This window comes from Tachyglossus aculeatus, chromosome 21 (assembly GCF_015852505.1).
Source record: "Tachyglossus aculeatus isolate mTacAcu1 chromosome 21, mTacAcu1.pri, whole genome shotgun sequence".
Classification (NCBI taxonomy): domain Eukaryota; kingdom Metazoa; phylum Chordata; class Mammalia; order Monotremata; family Tachyglossidae; genus Tachyglossus; species Tachyglossus aculeatus.
The window spans coordinates 71,085,208-71,107,189 of record NC_052086.1 but is presented as its reverse complement, the minus strand read 5'-3'; the positions used below and the strand labels follow the sequence as shown (position 1 = coordinate 71,107,189).

The window sequence follows — 21,982 nt, the reverse complement described above, 5'->3', positions numbered from 1 at the left end:
ACTGAGGTGCACACAAGTGACTTGCCCAAGAGACAAGTGGCAGGGCTGGGATCAGAACTCATGACCTTCTGACTCTCAAGTCCATGTTCTAACCACTATATCACGCTGCCTGGGCATGGGGCAAGCCATTGGGAAACTGGACTGTTGGGTATAAAACCACAGAAATCACTCCACTAGTTACTCCGAGAAGCAGAGAAGCTGAGAAGCAGCAGTGGCTCAGTAGGAAAGAGCATGCGCATTGGAGTCAGAGATCATGGGTTCAAATTCCTGCTCCCCCAATTAGCCGTGTGACTTTGGGCAAGTCACTTAACTTCTCTGGGCCTCAGTTCCCTCATCTGTAAAATGGGGATGAAGACCGTGAGCCCTCTGTGGGACACCCTGATCACCTTGTAACCTCCCCAGTGCTTAGAACAGTGCTTTGCACATAGTAAGCGCTTAATAAATGCCACTATTATCATTATTATTATTATTATTATTATTATTATTATTATTATTATTACTCCGCTTATGCACTGGGTTTCCAAGGCTCAGGGGTCTCTGTGGACTGCCTGCAGAAGGCTTTGGTTAGGTTCACTATCATATACAGGTTCAATGCATGCATGAAAGAGTGCCTTTCAGGACTAAGAATCAGGCCCAATTTTGACTCCCTCAGATCTGGGGTGGGCTCTGACTCCACGGGCCCGGGGGCTCTGTTGGGCAGCCAGACCCGGGAGGGGTCCAACCAGGGATTTCCAGCCTGGAATGGGATTAACCCAGGAGTACACCTCCAAGGAATTGACCTGGATGTGGGAGAGGACTGAGAGTTTCCCTGAGCCCCGCTCACCGGTCTGCAGCTAAACTCGGGTATAACCACTGGAGGCCACTTGGCAAGTAGGGTGGCCACTGGAAGCCCTTGGGAATATCAGACCAGGAGTCGGACGCACTAGATACACACCTGCAGTGTTTGCTCTGCCTGTAGTGTTTTCCAGAAGCTCACCAATTAGGTGTGATCCTACATTATTTCTCTATGGGGAACCCTGAGCCCCACCATTCTCTCCAGAGCCTTGAATCTCCCCTCCCCAGCCTGCAGGAACTCCAGATGCGGCCTGAGCCAAAGAACTCGGCAGCAGGAGTATAGTGGAGGGAGGCTCAGCACTAAAAATTAAACTAAAGGACAAAAGAGGGTACGGTGCCATACTGGACAGAGGACAGACTGGCTGAAAACCAAAATGTCACCTGTAAAGCTGTATGAGTTAGGCTTACTGTTTAGACTGTAAGCCCTCTGTGGGACAGGGACTGTGTCCGATCTGATTGTCTTGTATCTAGTGCTTAGTACGGTGCTTGGCACATAGTAAGTGCTTAAAAAACAGAGTAATAATAACTGGGAACACAACCTGGAAGTCACCAGTGGCTTACCATGGATAACTGGTGGCCATCCACTAACCCCCTGCCGCTCATAATGATAATAATAGTATTTGTTAAGAGCTTACTATGTGCCAAGGATGGTACTAAATTCTGGGGTCGATACAAAATAATCGAGTTGGAGTCAGTCCCTGTCCCACATGGAGTTCACAGTTTTAATCCCCATTTTACAGATAACAGAGGCACAGAAAAGTGAAGTGACTTGCGCAAGGTCACACAGCAGACAGGTGGTGGAGCTGGAATTAGAACCCAGGTCCTGCTGGTTCCCAGGCCCGTGCTGTATTCACTAGGCCACGCTGTTTCCTCCTCCTCCTCCTCCTTGGCCCTGTTTTCTCTCACAGAGAGGGCTCCCAGAGGGGACAGAGCTATTCCCAGGGATAAGGTTGAATGGGTGTGCGCTGGGCAAACAGAGGGATGAAAGGGATTCTGCCCGGCCCTGCCCTCCGGAAGAATCTCCTGCCAAAATCAATCTTTGGGAATGGGCGATGCCAGGTTAAGTCGCCTTTTAGATGTAGCAATGACACTTTCTTTTTTAAAATCCGTCTGCCGGAGAGCTCCCATTTTCACCAGGGAACAACGGGAATTGCAGCAGATTTTTTTCTTTTTTCCGTCGTCCCGCTGGGCCTGCAGATGGGGTTAGGCCGCGGCCCCCTCCCTTTGAGTTCTGCCTGCACCATGGGCAGGCCTCATGTGAACCCAGGGATTCCCTCCTGTGACCGTATTAGGCAGCTTGAGTGTCCGCCGAGACTTTATATGGTCAGCCAGCTGAGCCCAGTGCCTCCGCTGCTGGTGAAGCCAACTTGTTCTACACCGTGCTTGGCAGGAGTGCACGGGCCGCCTTTTCAGGGGGCCTCGGCTTTCCTGCCAAGTCCAGAACCACCTGACTCTGAGACGGCTCATCCCGTCCGGGACTTCAAGACAGGGACTCTTCCCCTGGAAGGAGAGCCGCAGTGTGGAAGAACACACTCCCCTCCCTGATCCGCATTTAGAATGGTTAGTTGTCCTGTCTCATTCCGGACAGCGTGGAATTCAGCCGGCCTGTCCCCATCCACTTCCAATCAATCAATCAATCAATCGTATTTATTGAGCGCTTACTGTGTGCAGAGCACTGTACTAAGCGCTTGGGAAGTCCAAGTTGGCAACATATAAAGACGGTCCCTACCCAACAGTGGGCTCACAGTCTAGAAGGGGGGAGATAGAGAACAAAACCAAACATATTAACAAAATAACTGAGCCGCCCCTTCGCATACGGGTCTTTTCATTTCGGCACCGAACCTCTCCCGGTCATGCCTCCTGCCGCCGAGTTGCACGGTTTGGACACTGCACAAGACATCTCCCTGAAAGGGGTGGGAGTGGAGCAAGTTGGGGCATTTACGGGGTCCCCCCGCACTTTGAGAAAGTCAATCTGACCTCACGAATCCACATATTTCCACCAAACGGCTTTTGCAGCATCATTACGTCACTCCGCATGCCTGAAGTAACACGCGTGACACCGCATGAATCTCGTTGTCTGCCACACAGCAGGGCTATCAGTGGCCACCCTACTCCTCAAGCAAAATCAATCTGTGGTATTTATTGAGGGCTTACTGTGGGCAGAGCACTTGGGAAAGTACAATGCAAAAGACCGATAGAGTGAGAAAACACCCTCCTGGGCACGACGGGAAACTCTGACAGAGAATCTAAGAATCCTGGAGCTCGGAAGGGACTCAAAGGGTCAGTTGCTCCAGTCTCTGACATAATAATAATGATGGCATTTATTAAGTGCTTACTATGTGCAGAGCACTGTTCTAAGCGCTGACAAGGAATATAGGAAAGTGACTGAGACATCCCATGGCAAAATGTTGACTATTTCAAACAAAAAAGATTTCCAAGGTTGAAGACTTCACACACTTCCTCAAACAGTTCACCAAGGGGCAGTGGGGATCACCTCCATTGTGTAGCCAATCCTGATATCATTGAGTTGGATTCAGAGGGGCCTCTAAATCAAGACAATGACTAAACTACCCAAGCCAGCTGGTGTTCTCCTTTTCTTTAAGCTACCTGGGGATGAAGACTTTACAACCTCCCTTGGTAGCACAGTCCAGTGTCTATCACCCTGACAAACAAGAATCCTTCTCTATGTCCCTCCTTAATAAAAGCAGAAGAAGCTAAGAAGGAGCCTAGACTAGTGGAAAGCGTACGGGACTGGGCATCAAAATACCCGGCTTCTAATCCGGGCTCTTCCATTTGTCTGCTGTGTGACCTGGGGCAAGTCACTTAACTTCTCTGGGTCTCAGTTTCCTTACCTGCAAAATGGGGACTAAATATTTGTGCTTCCTCTCCCTTAAACTGTTAATCCCACTTGGGGCAGGGATTGTGTCTGATCTGATTGTATTGCGTAAACCTCAGCACTTGATACAGTGCTTGGCATATAGTAAGCACTTAACAAAACTCGTAATAAAAATAATTATTATTTACATCTACTCCCTTGCATTCAATATTCTGGAGTCATGGGGAACTATTTGTCAGCTCTCCATAAAAAGCCTTCATCTTCTCGAAGGCAATCACAAGTTTTATCCTTATTTTTCTGGCTACGTAACCACAATTTTGTTTAATCTTTGCTCACGGCAGTAATGTATGTCAATTTTAAACACCATGCAGTAAAGCAGTGTCACATCTCATCACATTCCTCCTTAGATATAGAAAAAACATAGTGTATTGTACACTCCCAAATGCTTAATATAGTTTTCTGCACACAATAAGCACTTAGTAAATACCACTGCCTGCTATAACAAACCCAGTGGTTTTCCCAGCTTCCCAATGAAGAGGGAGGCGATTATAAGTTTTCAATCAATAATACTTATTGAGCAGCTACTGGGTATAGAGCACTGTACTAAGTGCTCGGGAGAGTACAATAAAATTAGTTTTTTTTATGGTATTTATTAAGTGTTTACCATGTGTCAAGCCCTGGTCTAAGCACTGCAGCTTTATCAGGGTGGACACAGTCCCTGTCCCACATGGGGCTCACCGTCTATCGAATCAGGTGGGAGTAGGATTTAATCCCCATTTTACAGTTGAGGAAACTGAGGCCCAGAGAAATGAAGTGACTTTCCCAAGGTCACACAGCAAGCGGTTGGCAGAGCCGGGATTAGAACCCAGGTCCTCTGACTCCAGCCCCCTGCTCTTTTCCCACTAGGCCACACTGCTTCTCTGTTGACAAAATCCCTGTCCTCAAGGATCTTAGAGACTTAGGATGGGAGACAGACACGAAAATAAAAGACAGACGGTAAAACGTCTTGGTAAATTCATGATAGATAAGAGGAAACAATTCTAATGAGCAGAGTTCACACAAGAAGACTTGCAGGCAGAAAATAACAATAGTTTCAAGAAGAGTTCAGTTAAATTTAGGTTCAATAAATCCACAATTGTTTTTTTTTGGAGGGGAAAGTGAGAATGCTACAGGGTAACACTTTGGTTTTTAGACGGGTCAAGGGTTTTTTTTGTCTTGTTTTGTTTTGATGGTGTTTGTTAAGCGCTTATTATGTGCCAGGCACCAAACTAAGCACTGGGGTAGATATGAATTCAAGTTGTACCTAATCTGTGTCCCACATGGAGCTCCCGGACTTAATCCCCATTTTACAGATGAGGTAACTGAAGCCCAGAGGCGGTAAACCCAGGGTCAGACAGCAGACAAGTGGCTAGAACCCAGGTTCTTCTGTCTCCCAGCCCAAGCTCTATCCTCTAGGCAGCACTGCTTCTCGATGACCAATCCTGGAGGAATTATTAGAGGGAAAGTTTGGGAATTTTCATTCCCAAATGGAATAGAGAATGGAATGGCCCATCTCTATCCACAAGGACGTTGGTCTAAGAGAGGGACTATCCCACCATTCCTCCAACCCCTGTGGGGCACTGTCAGAGCCAGAAAACTAATAATAATGATGAGAACGATAATATTTCTTAAGCACTTATGTGTCGAGCAGTGTTCCTAAGGGTTGGGGTAGATTCAAGATCATCAGGATCTTCTAGACTGTGAGCCCACTGTTGGATAGGGACCGTCTCTATATGTTGCCAACTTGTACTTCCCAAGCGCTTAGTGTAGTGCTCTGCACACAGTAAGCGCTCAATAAATACGATTGAATGAATGAATCAGATTGGACACAGTCCCCTGTCCCACATGGGGCTCACCATCTTTACTCCCATTTTGCAGATGAGGTAACTGAGGCACAGAGAAGTGAAGTGACTTGTCCAAGAACTCCCGGCAGACACGCGGCCTCCCCGGGCTGACCCATTATTTCTTATATCCATTGCTTTTAAGGTAACGTTTACTTCCATTCTTGATTTCCAATGTATTGGCAACACTGTTCAACTTAATATCTCCTGCAGATCTGACAAGCAAGCATGCTCTCAATTCCCTCATCTATGCTGGCATTTGACTAGAACCCTCCAGACTGTGCCTCAGTTCCCTCAACTGTAAAATGGGGGTTCAGACTGTGAGCCCCCCGTGGGACAACCTGATTACCTTGTAACCTCCCCAGTGCTTAGAACAGTGCTTTGCACATAGTAAGTGCTTAATAAATGCCATTATTATTATTATTATTAAGTAGGACACAGTCGCTGTCCCACATGGGGCTCACAGTTTTAATCCACATTTTGCAGATGAAGTAACTGAGGCCCAGAGAAGTTAAGTGACTTGTCCAAGATCGCGCAGCAGACAAGTGGCAGAGCTGGGATTAGAACCCATGTTTTCTGACTCCCAAGCCCCTGCTCTATACACTAAGCCAAGCTGCTTCCTGAGGCATTATCTTTAGGAACAGGAGCAAAGACTGGTATTTTTTCTGCCCCTGATCCTCCGGTGAGGACTTGGAATTTAATGACGTTGCGTGATGTAAGGATGTAAGGATATCTGACGTTTAAGGGAGTTAATAGCTGCCCTCTTTGCCCAGGAACCCATTGATTTTTCATAAAACAGCATCACTGACAGGGTAATTTTTCTCCACAACTCTTTCTAAAAATGTCCATTTCCCAGTTAGAGAATTATTTTTATCTGAAGAAAAAATGAATTCTGTGACTTTGGCCTCTCAGGCTGAACTGAAAATAGAAAACCCCCAATGGCTCAGGGAAATCTCTAATTATGATGGGAAAAAGTTGATGGCCCAGTGAATTTTGTCTTCCTATCCCAGATCAGTCCAACTCTGGGGGCACTTTTTGTCCAACGTTTTGAACAGTGCTTGGCACATAGTAAGCGCTAAAGAAATACCATCATTATTACCAATGGAGTCCAAGGCCGAGGGACTCCATTCTCCAACCCAGAGTGTCCAGATGAACTGGCTGAGTTGGGGGCCCTTCCCACATGGCCTGCGGGATCTGGAAGTTGGAATCTGCTCCTGGAAGCAGTGTGGCTTAGTGGAAAGAGCTCGGGCTTGGGAGTCAGAGGTCATGGGTTCTAATCCCGGCTCCACCACTTATCAGCTGTGTAACTTTGGGCAAGTCACTTAACTTCTCTGTGCCACAGTTCCCTCATCTGTAAAATGGGGATTAAGACTGTGAGCCCCATATGGGACAACCTGATTATCTTGTATTTACCTTAGCGTTTACAACAGTGCTTGGCACATAGTAAGCACTTAACAAATACCATTATTATTGTTATTATTATTAAGGTGGCCCCATGTATGCCAGATAATACCCTGAATTTATAGAGGGATTTAACTTTAAAAAGCCCTTTTACGTCAATCATCTCATTTTTGACCCTCACAACATCCCTGTGAGACAGGGAACAGCAAAGCAGTCTCTCCCCATTTTATATGTGGCAGATCTAGAAAATGAAGCTAAGATACCCGCTCTCTCCCCGGTTTAGACGGTGAGTCCTGTGTGGGACGGGAACTGTGTCTGATCTGAGTATCTTGTATTCGCATAGCACATAAAACATGCTTAACAAATACCAAAATTATTACTATGAGGAAACTGAGGCCCATAGAGTTTAAGTGACTTGCCCAAGGTCATACCTTGGTCATACCAGTAGCAGAGCTGGGGCTAAAATCCAGGTCTCGTGGCTAGAAACCCAGCCCCAGATGCCTTCCAATAGGCCACAAGCATCTCTTATTTGAGATAGATGCTCAGGTCCTCTGAAACAAAGGCCTGCACCTCCAGATTGAGCCTGGGACGTCCCTGAGGCAGAGTCAAGCTTGAATGTCCTTTTCAGGGAGAGCTGAAAAACCTTTTCACCAAGAAGCCGCAGGCCAGCACAGAACTCCAGGGAGGAGTGGCTAATTTTACACATTACGCACCCATTTCTGTACACGACATTCCCATTGCAACTCAACATAACGTATAAGATGTAAATGTTGCTTTTTATAGAAGTTCAAAAAAGAAAACTGAAGAGGGGAACTGAAGCTTCCCAGTTATCTGGGGCTGGTCAGGATATACAGCCAAGGGGATTTCTCCCAGGCTCCTATCTGGGTTTGTTGCACCTTGCCCACAGCCCAAAACCAAACGGCAGGGGAGGGGACGGGTCTCCCTGCCAGCCCAGGCTACTTACGTAAATCAGTCCTGAGAAGTATCTCTCCCTCAGGTTGTGTAACACAGACGCTTCATTGAGGCACGTCAGCTCTGCCATGTCTTCCACTTTGGAGAACTTGGGGGGATTCATTTTTTGGATGTCATCTTTGTTCACGGTGATTTTCTTGCCATTTTCTGCCAGCTCCACGACCACCTCATCCCCCTTCTCTTCCTTGACGCTCGCAGCCTCAAAGCCCTGCTTCTCAGAAGGGACCCAGACTAGCTTTTTGGCCGACCAGTCCGCCTGGGCCATTGGGCTGTTGATGAAGTTTTTGTCCACAAAGAGGAATTTCTCATCGTCGCTGAGCTGGCTTTTCTGTGCCATGTTGACTCAGTGACCACCTGCAGAACAAGGAAAACGGGATCTGAATCAGGTTGGAGTCAAAAGCCAAACTAACCAAAACCTCTCCTTGGGTTGAAAATGGTTTGACCGTTAGCTAGCTCTGTGGTGCTGAAGGAAACGGCACTCACTGTCAGGTGGTCACGAAGGGCTTACTTACCGTTACTGTGGTATTTGTTAAGCACTTACTATGTTCCGGGCATTGCGCTAAGCACTGAGGTGGATACAAGCAAATCGAGTTGGACACAGTCCCTGTCCCATGTGGGGTTCACAGTCTCGATCCTCATTTTACAGATGAGGTAACTGCGGCACAGAGAAATGAAGTGGCTTGTTCATGGTAAGAAGTGTTTACTGACAACCCATATGATACAGGGAGGTCTGGACTCAGTGTTTGAGGTCCAAGTTAAAGACCAGAAAGTGTCTTCTAGAAGCTCATAGTCTAGTTCATTCATTCAATGGTATTTATTGAGTGCTTACTGTGTGCAGAGCACTGTACTAAGCAGTTGGGGAGAGACTGCAAAAGCACAGGCTAGCGATACAAGTGCGTAGAAGTAAATGTTATAGAAATTGCCAACAGATATAACCGCAAGGATGAATTGAGAAAGAGTGGATAAGGGTCACATGTGGTGTCGGTGGATTAGAGAATTGAATAAAGCTCCCTGGAGGAGAGGAGCCAGGACTCCTGGAGGACAGGCTTCAGTAAGTCAGTGAATATTCACTTTGGGACTCTTGGTGTTCGGCTCGGTGAACTAAAGGACTGAGAAAGTTCTTCATTGGCTTTAGCAATCTTTCACTGGTTTGCAAGAAACTTCAAGGGTTCACAAGAAACTTCCTGACATCCTGAAAGAAAGAGGAGTCTATATAGCAAATTATCTGAATATTCAGGCCCCAAAATGATACATTAGCTTCAATTACCTGGCTTTTCCAGGTAAAAGAGAGGTGGGGAGGAGCCTTGAGGTATGATTTTAAAATGGGAAAGGAGACACTAAGGTGGAAAGGAGCAGGGCGGTATTTATGAAGTGTCTACTGGGAGCCTGACATGGAATTATGTGCCCCAGGTCATGGAGTCTCTGAGTAAGATGCCGTCTTAGTCTTCTGGAGTTTATTTTTGGAATCATGGTCAATCAAACAATAAATCAATGGTATTTGGCATTTACTGTGTGCAGAGCACTCTATAAGGACTTGGTAGAGTACAATGCAAGACCATAAGGAACTCAAAGTCTAGATTTGCCTAGAACTTTTCTTCTGAAGACTCAGCTGTATTGTGTTCTCCCAAGTGCTTAGTACAACGTTCTGCACATAGTAAGCACTCAACAAATACCACTCTTCTTCCTGGTTAACGGCTCTGGTTAAATACTGGATGGGGAAAACATGGGTAAAATGAGCTTTGGGATTGACTTGCGGACTTGAATTATCCAAAGATAGTTTCTTCGACCCCACTACAACTGAAAACCAAGAGTGGACCATATAGAAATACATCACTGCTGTCTCAATCAATCAATCATATTTATTGAGTGCTTACTACGTGCAGAGCACTGTACTAAGCACTTGGGAGAGTGCACTACAAAAGAAATGGCGGGCACGTTCCCTGCCCAAAACGAGCTTAAAGTCTAGAGGGGGAGACGGACATTAATATGAAGACTGGTAACTCTCTGCAAAGCATTATTAAATGCTTCCCAGTGGGGTCTAGTGGCATCAGGCAAAAACTCCTCACTCTCGGCTTCAAGGCTGTCCATCCCCTCGACCCCTCCTACCTCACCTCCCTTCTTTCCTTCTCCAGCCCAGCCCATACCCTCCGCTCCTCTGCCACCGCTAACCTCCTCACCGTGCCTCATTCTCGCCCGTCGCGCCATCGACCCCCGGCCCACGTCCTCCCCCTGGCCTGGAATGCCCTCCCTCCGCCCATCCGCCAAGCTAGCTCTCTTCCTCCCTTCAAAGCCCTACTGAGAGCTCACCTCCTCCAGGAGGCCTTCCCACACTGAGCCCCCTTTTTCCTCTCCCCCTCCCCATCCCCCCCGCCCTACCTCCTTCCCCTCCCCACAGCACCTGTATATATGCTTGTACAGATTTATTACTCTATTTATTTGACGTACATATTTACTATTCTATTTATTTTGTTAATGATGTGCATTTAGACTGGGCTTCTAGACTGTGAGCCCACTGTTGGGTAGGGACTGTCTCTATATGTTGCCAGCTTGTACTTCCCAAGCGCTTAGTACAGTGCTCTGCACAAAGTAAGCGCTCAATAAATACGATTGAATGAATGAATCTAGCTTTATTCCTATTTATTCTGATGACTTGACACCTGTCCACATGTTTTGTTTTGTCATCTGTCTCCCCCTTCCAGACTGTGAGCCCACTGTTGGGTAGGGACCGTCTCTATATGTTGCCAACTTGTACTTCCCAAGTGCTTAGTACAGAGCTCTGCACACAGTAAGTGCTCAATAAATACGATTGAATGAATGATGGCATTTATTAAGCGCGTACTATGTGCAAAGCACTGTTCTAAGCGCTGTGGAGGCTACAAGGTGATCAGGTTGTCCCACGGGGGGCTCACAGTTTTAATCCCCATTTTACAGATGAGGTAACTAAGGCACAGAGAAGTTAAATCACTTGCCCAAAGTCACACAGCTGACAGTTGGCGGAGCCGGGATTTGAACCCATGACCTCTGACTTGTCTGCTAGGTGATCTTGGGCAAGCCACTTCACTTCTCTGGTCCTCAGTTACCTCATCTCTAAAATGGGGTTTAAGATTGTGAGCACTATGAAAGACAGGGACTGTGCTCCCCCCTCCCCCCGCCGCCCACCGAATGACTTGACTCTAACCCAGTGCTTTGCACAGTGTGTGGCATGTAGTAAGCACTTAACAAATACCACCCCCCCCCAATAAAATCACCCTTAAGAGGCAATTTGGCCTTGTGAACTCCTCCTGCACATCACCATTTCATGGAGGAGTACGTTAGACTGCACATTCTCCCTAAGTTTCTTTCAGTCCTATAAGTAGTCGATCCATCAAAGATTTTTTCTGAGGGCTTACAGTTTGCAGAGCACTGTACTAAACAATTGGAAGAGTACAACCCAGTCGGTACACATGATCCCTGCCCACAAGAAGCTTACAGTCTCGTTCGTTGATGAAGCCCCAGCTGCTTCCTGGGCAGATGTGTAACAGAGGGGGCTGATCTTTTCTAAGCCAATTTAATTCCTTGGTCCAGAATGACAAAAGTCTCTTCTTTCTAAGTTCCCCACTCTCTTGGACTTTTAACCGTAGGGGTGGAATCTTGTCTGACAGCCTGTTGTGAACAGTTCAGCAGCACATTGCTGCTGTTCAAAACACACTCCATCAGAATAACGACGGCTGTTATCTTACACAGTGATTATTAGGACTCCAGAAAGAAATATTTTGGAGGTTACGGTGAAGGTCGTGGCAATGATTTGGCTTCTTCAAAGTCACAGGAGAAAGTTCCCGATTCTCAGACTTGTCTATATCGTGTGCACTGACTTTGTAGAAGCAGACTAAATAGTCTTAAATCCCCTCACCCCACAGCGGAAGGGGCCCGACTAAGGCATTCATTCATTCATTCATTCATTCAGTCGTATTTACTGAGCCCTTACTGTGCGCAGAGCATCATCAATCGTATTTATTGAGCGCTTACTGTGTGCAGAGCACTGTACTAAGCGCTTGGTAAGTACAAGTTGGCAACATATAGAGACAGTCCCTACCCAACAGTGGGTTAGCGCTTGGAAAGTACAATTCAGCAACCAATCCCTGTCCAACAATGGGCCCAGTCTAGAAGGGGGGAGACAGACATCAAAACAAGTAAACAGGCATCAATATACATAGAATTATAGACATATACACATTATTAATAAAATAAATAGAATAAATATGTACATATATACACAAGTGCTGTGGGGCAGGGTAAGGGGTAGAGCAGAGGGAGGGAGTGGGGGTGATGGGGAGGAGAAGAGGAAAAGGGGGGCTTAGCCTGGGAAGACCTCCTGGAGGAGGTGAGCCTTCAGTAGGGCTTTGAAGGGGGGGACGTGTGCTAGTTTGGAGGATTTGAGGAGGGAGGACATTCCAGGCCAGAGGTAGGTTGTGGCTCAGGGGTTGATGGCGGGACAGGCGAGAATGAGGCCCAGTGAGGAGGTGAGCGGCGGAGGAGCGGAGGGTGCGGGCTGGGCTGGAGAAGGAGAAAAGGGAGGTGAGGTAGGAGGAGGCGAGGGGATGGAGAGCTTTTGCCTGATACGGAGGTTGATAGGCAACCACTGGAGATTTCTGAGGAGGGGGGTGACATGCTCAGCTCCTAGAAAGGGAACCACCTTCAAACAGCAGAACACAACTGTACTTCGCAAAGCCGCTGGCCCAGCCAAAAAACACTTAATCCGATGAGAGAAGCTTGATCTTTTTGAAACAGACAAAAAAAACCAACAAAAAACAAGTCACATAGATCCTTTCGCTGGACAAACTGCAGTAAGAAAAGGGGCTCCTGTTTCCCTGGAAGATCGGTCTGATAAAAGGAAACCATGAATCTTTCCTCAAATCTACGCATCTTTCCTTATTTGCTTTCTGCCCAAACTTCCTGGGAGATCAGGCAGGAAGAGGCAGAAAGGATTTAAATGTGATCCTGCCTCTCCGTAATTTCTGTTTTCTTCAGAGTGTTTTTTCCAGGATCCTAGCAAGGAAAAAGTTTCTCCGCCCTGTCTGTTCTGGAGCCCTTTATGCAGTCCTTATGTTCTTGAAGGGAAAAAACGCCTTGCTTCAAAGCACTCAGAAGCAAATGAGAAAGGCAGAAAAGAACCCAGTAGCCTTTGATCCCAGAGGTTTGCTCTCATCACCACAGAATGCGGTCCCTGAGAGCGACAGCAAAGAGCAGGTTGTTCTCCAAAAAAGGAGAGAAAGACCAGATCTCCTTATAAGAGAACACTGCCTTTCATTTCACCAATGATTCTGACAATTATGACCTGCTAATACTTCTTTAGTCTAAAGAAAAGGAGGGAATGGGGGTTGGAGGGCTGGGGGGCGAGAAGCCCCAAGAGGTACATTTTTCATTGTTTAACTTTTCTCAGGATAACAACCGAAGATAATTTCCAGCCAAAATATCACATTTTCTCTTGTCCCAATCAGTGGTATTTATTGATCGCTTACCATGTGCAAAGCACTGTAATATAACAGAGTTTGTAGACATGTTCCCTACCCACACAGAGCTTACAGTCTAGAGGAGGAGACAAACATTAATATAAATAAATTACAGATATGTACATAAGTGCTGCGGGGCTGAGGTAGGGGTGGATTAAAGGGTGCAAATCCAAATGTCTACCTGTCTGCCTGGCTACTGGTTTTGTTCTGTTGTCTGTTTCCCCGTTCTAGACTGTGAGCCCGTTGTTGGGTAGGGATTGGGTAGGGATATTTTGCCGAATTGTGCTTTCCAAGTGCTTAGTACAGTGCTCTGCACCCAGTCAGCGCTCAATAAATATGACTGAATGAATGAATGAAGTGTGAGGATGACGCAGAAGGGAGTGGAAGGGGGCAAACGAGGGCTTCGGGGGTGAACCAAGCGAGGAGGAGAGGGGAAGCCTCACTTTTATCATCACCAGCAGCAAAAGCGCAGCAGTATTTAGTAATAATAATAATAATAATGGCATTTATTAAGTGCTTACTACGTGCAACGCACGGTTCTAAGCGCTCGGGAGATTACAAGGCGATCAGGTTGTCCCACGGGGGGCTCACAGTCTTCGTCCCCATTTTACAGATGAGGTAACTGAAACACAGAGAACAATAATGATAATAATGGCATTTATTAAGTGCTTACTATGTGCAAAGCACTGTTCTAAGCGCTCGGGAGGTTACAAAGTGATCAGGTTGTCCCACGGGGGGCTCACAGTCTTCATCCCCATTTTACAGATGAGATAACTGAGGCCCAGAGAAGTGAAGTGACTTGCCCAAAGTCACACAACTGACAATTGGTGGAGTGGGATTTGAACCCATGACCTCTGACTCCAAAGCCCGGGCTCCTTCCACTGAGCCAGGCTGCTTCTCTAGTAAGATCTCTGTATGCAAAGCTCTTTCTTATCTCTCCATATTCAAAGCCCTATTAGGCTTATATCTCCTCTATGAAGGCTTCCCTAAGTAAGCCCTAACTTCCCCTATTTGCCTTCCTTTCTGTGTCGCCTATGCCCTTAAATCTGTACCTCTGAAGTGCTTTGATTATCTCCCCACTTCCATAATAATAATAATGGTATTTTTTAAGTGCTTACTCTGTCTCCCCCTTTTAGACTGTGAGCCCATTGTTGGGTAGGGACTGTCTCTATATGTTGCCAATTTGTACTTCCCAAGCGCTTAGTACAGTGCTCTGCACATAGTAAGCGCTCAATAAATACGATTGATGATGATGTGCAAATCACTGTTCTAAGTGCTGGGGAGGTTACAAGGTGATCAGGTTGTTCATTCATTTATTCATTCAATCGTATTTATTGAGCGCTTACTGTGTGCAGAGCACTGTACTAAGCGCTTGGGAAGTCCAAGTTGGCAACATATAGAGACGGTCCCTACCCAAAAGTGGGCTCACAGTCTAGAAGGGGGAGACAGACAACAAAACAAAATATATTCACAAAATAGAATAAATAGAATAAATATGTACAAATACAATAAATAAATAGAGTAATAAATACGTACAAACATATATACATATATACAGGTGCTGTGGGGAGGGGAAGGAGGTAAGGTTGCCCCACGGGGGGGCTCACAGTTTTAATCCCCATTTTACAGATGAGGGAACTGAGGCCCAGAGAAGTGAAGTGACTTGCCCAAAGTCACATAGCAGACAGTTGGCGGAGGCAGGATTTGAACCCATGACCTCTGACTCCAAACCCCGGGCTCTTTCCACTGAGCCACGCTGCTTCTCCAGTAGCACTTATGTAATTTATTTAATGTCTGCCTCCCCTTCTAGTCTGTAAATTCCTTCTGGGCGGGGATTATCTTCACCTCTTTTAGCGAATGATACTCTCCCGGGTTTTTAGTACAGTGCTCTGCAGACAGTAAATGACCAATAAATGTCACCGATTGATTCATTGATTAGTGTTTCAGAATTCATAGTACAAGTTGGAAAAGACAGCCTCTGGCCTTGAGGAGCCTACATATAATGGGGTAGATGTGAATTGTATATATATTCACAATGGAAACAAGAAAATGGATAAAAATGAAAGTGAGCAAAAATGAATAAATAAATAGATGTAATTATTACTTTGTGCCAGCCTGCCTAGCTTTATCTAGACTGTAAGCTCACTGTGGGCAGGGAACGTGTCTACCACACTTAGTACAGTGCTCTGCGCACAGTAAGCACTCAATAAATACAATTGAATGCATACCAATTCTGTCATATTGTTCTCTCCCAAGTGCTTAGTACAGTGGTTTCTTCTAAGGGACAGGCTTCAGTAAGTCAGTGAATATTCCCTTTGGGACTCTTGGTGTTTGGCTCGGTGAACTGAGAAAGTTCTTCATTGGCTTTAGCAATCTTTCACTGGTTTGTTAGAAACTTCATTGGTTTACACGAAACTTCCTGACATCCTGAAAGAAGGAGGAGTCTATATAGCAAATTATTTGAATATTCAGGCCCCAAAATGATACATTAGCTTCAATTTCCTGGCTTCTTCAGGTAAAAGAGAGGTGGGTTTTTTGCCTCAGAGTCATTCAATAATTTCCTGGTGTGGAGCCAATCAAAAAGGTGTCATGTCAATCCAGATGGTTAATTTTCTTTTAATTTTTAGATCAGCATCAGTGTTACTTTCTGACTACATGAGGACTGAGATGTTTCTTTTAGGGTTGGTATGAATGCCAAACTAACAGTGTCCTAAGAGCCAAAGCAAAGACGGCATTCTGCCTCATGTGCCATAGCTGAACACTATCAATCTATCACATTTATTGAGCACTTATTGTGCACAGAACACTGTACTAAGCGCGTGGGAGAGAACAACATAAAACAGAGTTGGTAGACACATTCCCTGCCCACAGTGAGCTTACAAGCTACAGGGAGAGAAAGACATTAATATAAATAAATAAATTACAGATATGCTGTGGGGCTGAGGGAGGAGTGGAAAAGGGGGGCAAATCCAAAGGAAGAGTACCCATGTGGCATGCTTTTCTTAATAATAATAATTATGGTATTTGTTAAGTGCTTACTGTGTGCCAGACACTGTACTAAGCACAGGGATGGATATAAGCAAATTGGATGGGACACACAGTCTCAATCCCCATTTAACAGATGAGGCACTGATCAGTGCTTAGAAAAGTGTTTGGCACGTAGTAAGTGCTAAACAAATACCATTATTATTGTTATTATGGGGTAATAATAATAATAATGACATTTATTAAGCACTTACTATGTGCAAAGCACTGTTCTAAGCGCTGGGAGGCACCGAAAAGTGAAGTGACTTGCCCAAGGTCATACAGGAGACAAGTGGAGGAACCGGGATTAGCATTATCAATAGCATTTATTGAGCATATTCTGTGTGTAGAACATTGAACCAAACCCTTGGGATAATACGGTAGAAATGAAAGGCCCAGTCTCCACCCACAGGGAACTTACAATCTGAAAAGGAAGCAGGGGAAGAAACAGAGATTCAGCTGGTAAGAGCCAGTAGATGCGAAGTCAAATATCTATATAAGGAATTGACCAAGCAGAGTAAGTGATCTGCCATATTTCTAAGTGCTAAGGACAGAGCGCTAAAGGATGACTGGACTTAGGGTGCTTAGAAATTCATTCTTCAGAATGACTCTGCTTTTGACTCGAGAGATACTTAGTACCTGAAAGTATCAGTTGGGGACTTGTCTTGTATTACGTTGTCGAGTTTGGGTACTAGATAAAAAAAAAAAACATAAATAAAGGGATAAGAAACCACCTATCCTACCTGCAAGCAATAAAAAGCAGAGAAGCAGCATGGCCTAGTGGATAGAGCCCGGGCTTGGGAGCCAGAAGGACCTGCGTTCTCCGCCACTTGTCTGCTGTGTTACCTCGGACAAGTCACTTCACTTCTCTGTGCCTCAGTTACCTCATCTGTAAATCGGGGGTTAAGGCTGGGAGCCTCATCTGTGGCAAGGACTGGGTCCAACCTGATCGGCTTGTATCTACCCCAGCGCTTAGAACAGTGCTAGACACATAGTGAGCGCTTAACAAATATCATCATCATCATCCGTTTTGGGGAAAGATGCTGGTACAAGAGATGGCACGGATAATAATGCTTACTGTGTGCAAAGCACTGTTCTAAGCGCTGGAGAGGATAAAAGCTTGCCCCACGTGGGGCTCACAGTCTTAATCCCCATTTTACAGATGAGGTAACTGAGGCACAGAGAAATGTGTGTGAATTATGACCCCTCTTGAAGGCAATGCGGTAGTATCCAGTCAACAAGAGGAGGGGACGTTAGGAAATGATAAACTATCCAGTGTTGGAATTGGGAATCTTTGAAGCAATCAGCTTTGCTCTGAAGGAGGCAATTAGACTCCCTTATCTGGACACTTCTTCACAAGCATCCTGTCCTCAGGAAAGAGTTGAAAAATAAGTCCGTCTCTTCTAAAACCTCCATATTTTCAGCTGCAGTTATTTCTCTAGCAGCCTGGTTGGCGAGAGACGATAGTCTAAGGAGGACTGATTATTTTTTGAGTGTGAGCTGTAATCATATCGGAAGTGTCTTCCCTTTGGAGAGTCACCCCTGCACGAGAGAGCCCGAATGATTTGGAAGTAAAGCCCACTGAATTTGGCGGTTTATGGCTAGGCAGTAACACTGTTGTAAAGAGTGGTTCAAACAGGCCGGAGATGGAAATCCTTCTAGACTGTGAGCCCGCTGTTGGGTAGGGACTGTCACTATGAGTTGCCGACTTGTGCTTCCCAAGCGCTTAGTACAGTGCTCTGCACACAGTAAGCGCTCAATAAATACGATTGATTGATCAGTCTGGGATGGGTTAGGTATAGCCCTGCCTTGGGGGGGGGGGGGGGCTGGGCAATGGACAAGATGACCACTGAAGGAGCTTTCCAAACCCGGGAGTCTCTGCTTGTTTGCAGAATAGCTGGCCAGACAGGAAAATCTCATCAAAATGACATCACAGCAGCAGCGGAGAGCACTTTCCATCAAATGGCATCACTGATCTCCTAATGTGGAATGTTCCAAATCTTGGACTCATCCCCTCCTGAAATAGTGAATACAAAGGGCAATTGCCACCCAATTAATTTCCTCTTCTAAAGCTGGCTGACCATCTCTCATTTTTGGAATTATTCCATCCGGCTGCAAAAAAAAACCCCATTTTTGGACTATCCCAATTCTTTCGTCAAACCCTGTCTTCTCTCTTTCCTTTTTGAAAGAGGAGAATCTCAACTGGCCAAACAAGTCCATTACAAAACGCCCCAAGGGATCCATTATTCAAACTCTGCATATGATGTAGCTGGGGTACTCAGGGCATCGTTTTCCAAGACTATTACGGTCTTTATGGGTTGTGAAAAGTGATGCGGGCGCCACAGAATAATGTTCGACAGTGGGTCCGGCTTCTCTTCCAAAAGGGTACCCATGAAGCAGCCTAAAGTAGGGTTGAACCTCTACTCCTTCTTTTCCTTAGTTGCCTACTTTGGTCCACATCTTTGAGAGAGAACGGGCTTTTTAAAAAGTGAAATTCACAACTAACAAGCCCGAGTATTTGAAAAGAACTCTGGGCGCTGGGCACACACGCTACCATATAAGGACAAGTTCTTCTCAATACTAGCCGTTCCACAAAAATGTAATGATAACAAATTCAAAACAAATACCTTTTAGGGAATAATATTCCTATTACAAATGTGATAATAAGGATGCAGAGCTACATCAAAAGGAATGCCCCGGTAGTGTGGGAGAACGAGTCAAGAAGTTCCAGTGTTTGGTAATTTGTACTTCCAATTCTGTCGTCCTAAATATCAACATAAGCTACATTGCCAAATTACTAATAAAAAAGACTCCTGAGTTTGGGAAACCAATCTGATCTTTCACAACACAAAAAAGATCAAGATTTTTCTTATTTTAAGGGGGTCAAACCAAAAAAATGAGTTTAATCAGCAATCAGGCAAGATACATTTTGGGGGGACCTATCTTCCAATTTGCATTTAGAGGGAGCAACAAAATAATTTAGAAGGATATATTTTATTGTGACAACCCAAGATATTGCTCAAACTACAGTACTGCCATCTACTGTAATGACTTTTTAACCAGTATCTCACTTCAGTATTTCAGTGAGCCCGTTGTTGGGTAGGGATGGTCTCTGTTGCTGAATTGTACTTTCGAAGCGCTTAGTACAGTGCTCTGCACACAGTAAGCACTCAAATAATACGACTGACAATGAATAAATGAACGTTAGTCACTGTTCCCTCTCAGGAGATAAACAGTTTCTCCAAGCTCTTAAATTCACTCCAACCAGTGGAAGACTAGGCAACAAAACAGTTTAGTAACAATCCTCCTTCTTTTCACCCCTATATTTTAATGAAGACCTCACAAGGTTCTGTGCTGAAATATTTTCTTTGGCTACTTTACAATTGCATCTATCGACAACAAATTTCTGGCATCATTGCTCAAGAACTGGACACCTGATAGAATTGCTCATGACTAGCCTTGGTTTAGCCCAAGACTGGAAAACACAGAAATAGCTGCAACCTAAACTAAATAATTTTCATATACATACATACACACACGCACACAAAGAATAGACCAAGGACTACTGAGTAAACATGCTTTATCCATCTACATCATTATTCATTCATTCAATCGTATTTATTGAGCGCTTACTGCGTGCAGAGCACTGTCTACAATTAAGGTCCCACACTGGCAAGAGAGCTTACAGTTTGTAAACCGTCCAGAGATTTTTAAACAGTTACTTTTGAACAAGATTCTAATGAAGATTATGATAACTATAATAACGTCTATGATGATACTGAACATTTGCTGTTCTGCCAGAACGTCAGAGACAGAAAACGGACGGTCCAGATGTTTGCCACTGAACTGATCTGGGTCTCAAAGTGACACTCATAACCAAGTCAACTTTCAAGGATTTGGGTTTTCTTTTCTTTTAAAGCCCAGCGCCTTTGGGAAGCACATTGAGGTAGGATTTCATGTCCAGCCCCTCTGCCCAGGAAGACCCCCCTCCCTTCCCACTGTCCACTCCCCAGCCCCACTTACAGATGCTCAATTAGGGCAAGCAGATGGGGACTTGGAGCCTCCGGAACCTGCACAACTCTGACCCCGGCTGAGACAGTCCAAGCCCCCCGCCTCTGCCTCCTCCCTATATAGTCTCTGCCAAGAGGGAGGGAGTGGGGGGTGCAGGGTAGGAGGGCGGGGAAAGGGGCACGGGGGGCAAAGGGGGCCGGGCGGCCCGCCCCCTGCGCGCCAGCCTCGGTGGAGGGAGCCAGGAGCTGCCCCTGCAAACGGGGGGGCGCCGCTCCGAGGCTCCCACGGGCGCACTCCGAGGCTCCCAGGAGTGCCCCATCCGAGGCTCCCCCACACGTGCCCTCCGAGGCTCCCAGGTGTGCCCCATCCGAGGCTCCCCCGCTTTTGCCCTCCGAGGCGTGCCCCATCCGAGGCTCCCCCACGCGTGCCCCCCGAGGCTCCAAGGTGCACCCAATCCGGGGCTCCCCGACGCGTGCCCTCCGAGGCTCCCCCACGCGTGCCCTCCGAGGCTCCCAGTTGTGCTCCATCCGAGGCTCCCACACACGTGCCTTCCGAAGCTCCCAGGTGTGCCCCATCCGAGGCTCCCCCACGCGTGCCCTCCGAGGCTCCCAGGTGTGCCCAATCCGAGGTTCCCACACGCGTGCCCTCCGAGACCCTCAGGTGTGCCCCATCCGAGGCTCCCAGGGGTGCCCAATCCGAGGCTCCCCGACACGTGCCCTCCAAGGCTCCCAGGTGCGCCCCATCCGTGGCTCCCACACGCGTGCCCTCCGAGGCTCTCAGGTGTGCCCAATCCGAGGCTCCCAGGCGTGCCCCATCCGAGGCTCCCCCACTCGTGCCCCCCAAGGCTCCCAGGTGCTCCCGTCCCTTGGCTCCCACACGGTGCCCTCCGAGGCTCCCAGGTGCGTCCCATCCGAGGCTCTCAGGTGTGCCCCATCCGAGGCTCCCTCACGCGTGCCTTCCGAGGCTCCCAGGTGCGCCCCATCCGAGGCTCCCAGGTGTGCCCAACCTGAGGTTCCCACACGTGTGCCCACCGAGGCTCTCAGGTGTGCCCCATCCGAGGCTCCCACATGCGTGCCCTCCGAGGCTCCCCCATGCGTGCCCTCTGAAGCTCCCAGGTGTGCCCAATCCGAGGCTCCCCGACACGTGCCCAATCCGAGGCCCCCCCACACGTGCCCTCCAAGGCTCCCAGATGTGCCCCATCCGAGGCTCCCCCACATGTGCCCTCCAAGGCTCCCAGATGCGCCCCATCCGAGGCTCCCCCACATGTGCCCTCCAAGGCTCCCAGGTGCGCCCCATCCGAGGCTCCCCCACTTGTGCCCTCCAAGGCTCCCAGGTGTGCCCAATCCGAGGCTCCCCCACTTGTGCCCTCCAAGGCTTCCAGGTGTGCCCAATCCGAGGCTCCCCCACTTGTGCCCTCCAAGGCTCCCAGGTGCGCCCCATCCGAGGCTCTCAGGTGTGCCCAATCCGAGGCTCCCACAGGTGTGCCCTCCGAGGCTCCCAGGTGTGCCCCATCCGAGGCTCTCAGGTGTGCCCAA

General features: G+C 47.1%; 1 protein-coding gene across 3 annotated transcripts in view; it reads right to left on the bottom strand.

Annotated features, from left to right (window-relative positions):
• MYH11 (myosin heavy chain 11) overlaps positions 1-20,528 on the bottom strand; it is a 125,948-nt gene extending 105,420 nt beyond the window's left edge. For all 3 annotated transcript variants that reach the window (XM_038762297.1, XM_038762298.1, XM_038762299.1), the window contains exons 1-2: positions 20,460-20,528; positions 7,916-8,277 (exon numbers count right to left, since the gene is read on the bottom strand). In XM_038762297.1, coding sequence (XP_038618225.1) covers positions 7,916-8,260 — 345 coding nt within the window. In that variant the 5' untranslated portion in view covers positions 8,261-8,277; positions 20,460-20,528. The remainder of the gene's footprint in view (positions 1-7,915; positions 8,278-20,459) is intronic.
• Positions 20,529-21,982: the final 1,454 nt, after the last annotated feature.